The 8,793-nt window shown below is 37.3% G+C and overlaps 1 protein-coding gene across 1 annotated transcript; it reads right to left on the reverse strand.

The window, feature by feature from the left end:
• Positions 1-1,376: 1,376 nt before the first annotated feature.
• On the reverse strand, positions 1,377-8,235 carry LOC575050 (adhesion G-protein coupled receptor G2-like). Its single transcript, XM_030983617.1, has 8 exons — positions 8,187-8,235; positions 7,043-7,164; positions 5,609-5,794; positions 4,838-4,953; positions 3,697-3,986; positions 2,455-2,521; positions 1,850-2,108; positions 1,377-1,665 (listed from the first exon to the last, which is right to left on the reverse strand). The coding sequence occupies exons 1-8, from the start codon at positions 8,233-8,235 to the stop codon at positions 1,555-1,557; spliced, it is 1,200 nt and encodes a 399-aa protein (XP_030839477.1). The 3' UTR covers positions 1,377-1,554.
• Positions 8,236-8,793: the final 558 nt, after the last annotated feature.

Consider the following 8,793-nt stretch of genomic DNA (forward strand, 5'->3'; position numbering starts at 1 on the left):
AGTCTTAATGCCTAACATTCACACAGTTAATTGAAACAGTATTTCTCCTGCGGTTATTAATTTCGTCATTTGTGAATGTGTCTGCGAACATGTGCACCTATATATTTTTGTCTTCCATTCGTATTTCTATACGTACATTCCTGTCATGACTATTACATAAAATTTCTTCATTAATTCGTGTAATATACAGTAGGCTTGTGGGTGCACCATGTGATAGAGAGGATTAAGGAGTCCTGAAAGTGTAAGTTAATCATGTATAGGGTTTAGAGACAATTAACTTTGAGCGCTGTATGAAGGTAAATTATAAATTAATTTATTAGTTTCTCTTTTGTGTGCACATTAACCAAGATTAATTCAGGATCAGTGAGTAATTTAATGATAAACTTGGGTGTCCTTTTTCAGGGACATCGTGAACAATGAAGTTTATGCTTTAACAAAATTGGTAAATAATACAACACAAATAATCTACAATAAAGTACATTTTTCTGAGTAAAATATAGTGATATCTATTTTGGCCGAGATACTCTAAATTGAGAAGCACGTAAAACTAAATAGACAGTATACAAGTTTACTTCAAGAACACATATATTTTTCATTATTTTACAAAGGGTTAAAGCCAAAAAATTAGTATATTTTGTATCTCCTATTATTTTTACATTATTTATTATCCACTTGTCTCTTTCCGTCAACCATGGCACATGTATGTAAATTGTTCCATGAGATTTGCCAAATCTGTCGGTCAATTAAATCTGGTATCACCGAGGCCACTGGCCCGTCTCTGTGATCTCGTGGTAAAGACATTGTCGTTCTCTGCCAGTGACACGGTTCGATTCCCGGGGGAGACAATTTTGTTCAACCTTTGCAAAGAAATTAAATAAGAGGATAGCAATGGGGACCTTGCATTTAAGTAACGCAACCATTAATATTGAATTTCCGCTCGTTATATACATAATTATATATATCATTTAATGACTAAAAATTATTAAAATGAATTGAAAAATACCCATCGAACCATCATCATCACTATCATACTTTTTTAACAATGAAAAGACCTATTCTCTGAGTAATACACCAAAAAAAAAAATTAATCATCTGATCATAAATAATTCGATAAGGTGCATACAAATGGACATATATGATTTCGTCATTGAAATATAATAAAGATGATAACCATTAACAATCACTTGTTTGCCCCAATATGTGGTGACGGAATATTGGTAATTGCGAAATACTCGGAGAACAGGGATGGGGGGTTCAACCTACACCAAGGCCACTCCTCCCCTGCCTAGTGTACCAATGTAACATCAGGTTCTCTTAATAAGATCTTCTTCTTGCTTAAGAATAAGTGAATAAAAACTCGATTACATTTTTAAAAAATCAAGTAAGAATGAGTGCTGAGCTATAGTTAAAACCTCAACTGTGCCATTGGCCTTTGAAAAATTGGTGGTGTAACTAGCATCTACATCATTCCTCTCATTGTGTTTGGTGTCATCCTCTGCATCCTTAGGGAGACTGGCGGCAACATCATTGTTGGTGTAATCAACCTGATCATCATTAACAAGTTAGCCCCCATTTCTTACGGATGTGAGGCTTCCGGACGCAGTAGAGTAGAAAGATGAAAAATCCTTGGAAGGAGTTCAGGACGACGAAGATTGGCTGAGCCACCTGTTAAACGCAAATGTTTCAGAAATAATAATTAGGTATATGGCATTCTCTGTCATGTTCAAAAGATACTAAACATCTAAAGAGGTAATGCTATTGTGTGTAGTTATCATAACTGAGTTCTCAAGATATTTCTTAGAAGAGATAGATACCGCAATGACTTATTCCTGAAGCTAGTTGGCTTTACCTGACTGAATAACGGGATCAAAAGCAGATATCCGGTGACCCAGGTCAGACCGAGCAGGAGCAAGATGCAGATTGCATTCTGGACGAATTCGATAGCCTCTTGGCGTTCTACCTTAGCCTCTCCTTTCATCCGACCAGCGATGTTGGCAGATCGGATCAATTGTCGAACCACCAGGATGAAGATGACAATGTTGATGAGGAGGATGATGGACATGGGAATCAGGAGACCACCGATTTGAGCCCATAATTGTAGAAAGCAACTGTTGATAGTAAATATGCATTTTATAAAGTGACTGAATTAAGTCAATCAGTACTGACTATCCTAGCCATAGTTATACAAAATGTCCATGGTCCTTGAAACATTTAACTCGCCATTGTAAATGATTTCCCATTATTTATTCTGACAAGTCCAAGCTTTGTCATCCATAAGTTACCAACAACATCAGAGATTGTAATACTCATGAGATACCAATATACCCAATGCCTAAACACTAGAATAGAGTACAGAAACTTCATCTTGCCGAATCCGAATTTTGAAGATCATTAGGTATACCCTAGGCTAGGCAATCCAATGTTCCAGCTTGACTTTCAAACGTTACCACTTACAGGTCATCATGGGCGTAAGAGTCTCTAGCAATAGCTTCAGTAAGAACCACGATAAGTGCAGGAATTCCTGAAATGACATATGTGTTTAAGGAAATACAATGTTTATAGTCATTCCCAATACGCCTAAATTGAACATGTGCCTAGCTCATTCATTTCTCTGTTTCTCTGATAGACCTACTCATGTTATCGCTGTGCTGTCCAGCTCACAAGTTATTACCACGGTTATGGCGACGCTATTATTATTTATACAATAAACTAGATATCCTGATGTTTATACTCTCTGGGGTTTAGGGTCTTCTTTGTACAAACCACATGAAATGCCGAGTACCATTTAATATTAATAATTACAATGAAGAAATTACACATAAATGGCAACAATGACGAATTCATGTGCATTGTTAGATAATGCCTGTCTGACTATAATCCGTCTTAAAATGATCTTTCCATAACTATTGGCTAGTATGGTTAATTGAACATAATACACTACCAGAGTTTTGGAATTATTTTATTCATTAGAAAACAGAGAAAATAAAAATTTCCTGTGTTAAATTAATAGTTAAAGAATTACGTTTGATCGCCCATTCATTATTTTTTTTATTGCTGAGAGTTGGTTGCAGCATAGCAGGTTGCCGCACCTTGCCAAACTCATTGTTATGCTAATACTGTCAGTACCTACATCTACCCTGTTGGTCATAATGGTGGAATAATTTTGTTCACCCCAATTTATGGAATCATTTTGACAATGATTTATTCCTGATAGATCTAGATAACAGTATATACAATCTTGGATTTCATTGAATAACATTTTGCGAGTGTTTTTTTTTTTTGCGTGACTGCTATATAAAGCATGCTTATCAACTAGGGGACCTACGTCCTTAAGTCATAAATAACAGTAAAGAGGATTAATGCCTCACAAAAGGGCACTAATATAGCACATCGACACAGTTTTGATCCTGGGGACTCACAGTAACGAGGCCATTACGTTGCCACTGAATCATGAATGTACGCTACAGGGGCTAGGGTAGGGGGTAGCCCCCACAAATAATATTTGTTTAAAGAAATGCCATGAATTATCAATAATTCATTGCATTTTCTCACGGTCCCCAACAGAAACAAAAATCCTCTGAGTGCCCATGCCTTGAACCATAATGCATGGCCGTGCAAAGGATTTTTTCCTGTTAGGGACCGGGGTGGATGCAATAAATTATTGATAATTTATTGGAACGGAAAGAAATATCTTACCCCACGCAGCGAAGAAAGCCTTGATCATGAAATTCTGGATGTAGGTGTTAAAGATCTTCACAATCATGAGGTAGGTATTGTACCCTTCCACACCCATCCATGCAATGGAAGACAAAACAAAGTAGTGAACTAGAGCCGTCAGTAACCCACAGGGTCCAGCCCGGACCTCACGATAATATCTGATAGAATCCAGAGAGATCATGACGACAAATGTTGTGTAGAGACACAGCAAGGTCAGGCACAGACAGATGAAGATCTGACTAGTCTGTTTGGTCCTCAAACCCAAATCCCTATCAAGATTGTAACATTGAAATGAGGTTAGGAAAGCAAAAGCGTCGAAGCTAAAGTGTACCATGCATTTTACAGGCTTGCCATCACTTCATAAGCAACACAGAATAATATAAATGTCAAACAACAGCAACAACAAAGAAAAGAAGGAGATTACGTGATTGTGCTTTACTTATTTATCTCTTCTATTAGTGGGGAAAAAACCATAAGAATGACGACGCGTGCGGAATAAAACTAGTCCGGCTGTAACTATTCACGACGATGTCAAATGGGAAATATACGTACTAAAAAAAAATCGATATAAATACGCTTCCTATTCTATGCAAACAGAACACCATGAGGCAGAGGATGTGATCTACGAAGTTGATAATATATCAATATACGATATCGATATGATATAAACAAATTAATATTGTAACCTATTTATGAACCTCGTCACGCCCTACATCACTAAGCAACTAATGATTTTACGGCAGTTTCTCTTCTCCTTTTTCCCCTCCTCCTCCTCCCCCTTCTCTTTCTCTTTTTATCACGAACTGTACATTGTTGAGAGTAGTTCTCAACTGCCCGGCTATTTCAAACAGAAGTGATACCGAAGAGAACTGTGCTGTAGGTTTACACGTACTTCACAAGTCATTCGATTACGAGATAATTTCATCAAAAAAGGGGGAGGGTATTTACATTTGCATGATTATTTACTAAATTCTATAAATGCATCTTTTTCACAGTTTATGTGATATTCTTTATTCAAATGCTACCAAATAAAATCGAAGATAAAACGACTAGAGTATAGTATGTATTCTGTCTTCTTTGTATTACATTAACAATTGCATGTTTTTTCCAATGAGCTCACTTGTTCCACAGGTAGGTTGCCAATGTGACAAGAAGACTGAAGATAGAAATACAGCATCCAATGTAAGTCAGGATGTTGTATGCCTTGATAAATGAATCCTCCTGTCTATGGATATCCTGTGACATGAAGAAAAAAAATCAGCCCAAACTAAAACTTCTTCGAATGCACAAATGAAACTGATTATTTGCCCAAGAGCTCTCATAAAGTCTATACATAGACCATATTATATTCTCCATCAAAAAATTATTGGCTTGGTTGAGAGCTCGTCACATGACCAGAAATATTTCAACTATTTTAAGGTTGCTCGGAAAAAGTACTATTTGGGAGTACTATTGGGTTAACATTTATAAATCGGGCCGAAAATTTCGCAACGACTCAGCCAGCCGCTGAATAAGCGGGGGGGGGGGGGGGGGGGGGGGGGGGGGGGGGAAGAGGACACTTTCTCCTTTTTTTTTGGTCTCGAAATTTGAAAATTTGACATTTTGCTTTGGGGGGGGTGAGGTCACCTTTTTAGGTCAGCCATGGGGATTTTTTTTTTTTTTTTTTTTTTTTTTTAATAATTAAAAAAAAAAAAAAAAAAGGGGGGGTTTAGGGGGGTTATGGGGGAGGGGGGGTTTACACACAAAAAAATACCAAAGTTTAACCCCCCCCCCCCCCCCCCCCCCCCCCCCCATGTGTACGCGCCTGACTTGGACATGAAATTCTTCATTTTAGTATACTGGTGGAAATCAAATTGTTTTTTCATAGCCTATGACATAAATCTAAAATCACCTTTACGGCTACACTTGGCTGCTGAATGTTGAGCAACCCGCCATCGGCAACCTCCACACGATTGATTTGTTCCTCAAAAGCCTGGACAAATTTACTTATTGCCCCACCTTCTTCCTCTGCGGCTTCAAGTTCCTCCGTTTCTACCTGAGCTACATTGCTCACAATACTCGTTATAGACTCTGTTACCTGTCAATTCAAATACAAAAGAAGAAGATGATTTAAAATATAATAGGAGAAAGTTGCCTAATCTCGGAAATCAAACTGAATGACGATGGGGTATTGAATAACATGATAGCCTTAGCACAGCTATTATTTTAAAGCTGTTACACAACTTCTGGAAGAAGTCAAAAAGATATGAAAGGACAGACCTAAATCTCTATTGGAGCAAATACAATATTATATCAAAAATTCCAAAAAGAGCCTGATACGGGGTTAGGCTCTTGTAAATTCATCATTCATAACTAGTTTAGCTTTCAGGTGTCCAATGTTGTTGAAACCGGTTATGGGATTTACCTCATTCACATCTATTACAATTTCATACATGTATCGGAGGGAAGACATCGTTTTTTTCCCCAAGAGATAATTATCGGGACATAATAAAATTCGTCAACCACATCGCAACTTCATGTTCAATAGGATTGGTCTGGTATCGTGCAGAATACCTCTTCACTAGTCAGATTTTGCTGCACAATGCTAGATGTTATCTCTGCCACAAGATTGATGTCATTTGATGTGATATCTTCGATGTTGGAAGTTACAGATGATACTTGCTGGCTCACTTTACCTGCGTTTTTTTTCACCTACGATTACCTAAAATTTGAGGGGAAATATCATTACAACACGTAAACGTTGATTAAGGTAATATGAAATTAGCGAACATGTCTTCCTTACAATACTGCAATGACACATAACTGGGTTCCTGTTTCCATATACTGTACCATCTTTATTATAATAATAATAATAATTACAGTGCTTATATAGCGCCTAACACTTACTTAATAAGAACTTTACAAACAAATGCTAAGAACTCAAAATCGTCCAATGCATTTGTGAATGGAATGACATTTAAACAATCAGTAGAATTGATCGACCGTGGGCTATTCATTACCTGTTACGCTTGATTTTATACTTTTAAATGTAAAGTAACGATACATTCAAAATAAGAAGTTCTGTAAGAAAGGAACTTGAATATTTTTTGTGTAAAATTGTACACAATAGTTGGTAAAAAATAATGTACCAAATTGGTTGAAATCTACTCAATGATAGATTATTTTATTCTTATCTGCTTTAAAAAGAAAAAATTATCAAACTTTTTTGTTCAGGTTATCATGATCAGTGGTATCTACAATATACTAAACACAATTGCATTACATATGAAAGTTATTAATAAGCCTCTTTTCAACGATCGAAATTTGAAAAGAAAATTCCAAAAACCTTTGCAATTTCGGTGAGAATGTCTGTGACATTTCTAAATGGTCCGCAATTATCCACTGGCTGCCACTGGCTCTTGGTAATACCATCGCCGATACACAGAGCCCGTCCAATAGGTTCATTGGCTGTTCGGTATATTAAAAAAAAGAAAGGAACATACCTTTATATATGATCACCAGAACGCTTGCAAACAATTATTACCATATACGAAGAAAGAAGGAGACATAAATAAAGTAAAGATGTATCGGATATGATTGAAATTTTCTCAAGCTATTCATGACTCTTGAACTATTCAATACGTTCAACAACACGAGCGGGTCTAGAATATCAACTGAGGCCCGAGGGCTGGGTGCTTGGGGTTCCTGCATTTATTTTCTACGTGTCCCTCGCTTAAATTCATTTTTATTAATGAAACAGTTTGGGGGCTTGGATATCTATAGGGAGGTGCTTTTAGACTCCAAGCCCCTATCTAGATCCGCTAGTGTTCAATAATGAAGTGAAAACGCACTACATCTGTTGAACATCATGATATCAAGGCTATTTGGGAAATGATATTGCGAGTAAATGAGTCGTTTTCGGTCGAGCAGTTGCCATTCATCATTAACACTTTACAGGAAAGAAAACGCGGCGGTTTTTTTTTTTTTTTTTTTTTTTTTTCGGTGGATTACCGCGCCATATCTGAACATGCCACTAGGGAAATGATCATATTGATCGTGCTATCCTACCTAATCCCCCGTCTACATCCTCAAATTAAAAATGAATGAAAAATCATCAAAACCAACCTTGAGTAGTGTTGAATGGACATATTCCTGTTGAATTTGCCCATGTTCCGTTCTCACCCACCGGAAATTCGACTTTTTCAAACCGAGGAGATATCCATGAGATATTCTGGCAAAAAGCTTGAATAAAAAGTATTGAAAATAAAATCCCCTTAACAAATCATAATTCCATGTTAGTTGTTACTTTGTTTATCTACTTTAAAGTGGCTTGCTGCAAATTGTGCAGGTATTCTTTTTTCAAAGATGTGTCAAATGCTAGGGATAGTTAAACATGCAGCGAGAAGGCGACTGGTTTAACTATTCAAGGCGCCATAATTTAAGTAGAGAAAGCGAGTTGCGTGTATGAACAACTCGCCAAGGCGCCTTGCTTAAGCCGAGAGATGTCATCTCGTCTTGGCTACTTTCAGCAACTCGCATTCTTGTCTTCTCGGCCTGAAAGCGCTCTGATGAGTTTTATCTATTACGGGCCTTTTAGCATTTTCATCTTAAGCATGAGGCCTTGGTGACTTTAACAACTCGCTTTTGTCGCCTTCTAGGCCCTAGCAAGGCCCATTGGCGAGTTAAACAGATCGCCTTCTCTCTGCACGTTGAAGCTTCCGTACAATTCAGAGAACCTGATCACTATAAACAAGAATGAAAATTAAGAAGTACTTTATTAAATTAAGGGCAGAAAGGCCGCAGAAACACACAAGACCCACGCACAAAAGAGCACACACAAACAAACAAGCACGCACACGAACACACGCACGCCCTCCCCCCCCCCCCACACACACACACGTAAGGGATTTTACAAAACATACTTTCTTCAGAAATAAATGTTGGTACCTTCGAATTCAAGATGAATTCAAGGCTTCTAACAATACGATATTTTTGTCATGCTATGACATTATATTCATTTAAATTGTTGGTGAATTATCCCTTTAACATTGTGATCGAACCATTTTCCCGATACTTATTTTTTAAAGCAACTGTTTA

The sequence above is a fragment of the Strongylocentrotus purpuratus genome, unplaced genomic scaffold, assembly GCF_000002235.5.
Source record: "Strongylocentrotus purpuratus isolate Spur 01 unplaced genomic scaffold, Spur_5.0 spur5_scaffold_13, whole genome shotgun sequence".
Taxonomy (NCBI): domain Eukaryota; kingdom Metazoa; phylum Echinodermata; class Echinoidea; order Camarodonta; family Strongylocentrotidae; genus Strongylocentrotus; species Strongylocentrotus purpuratus.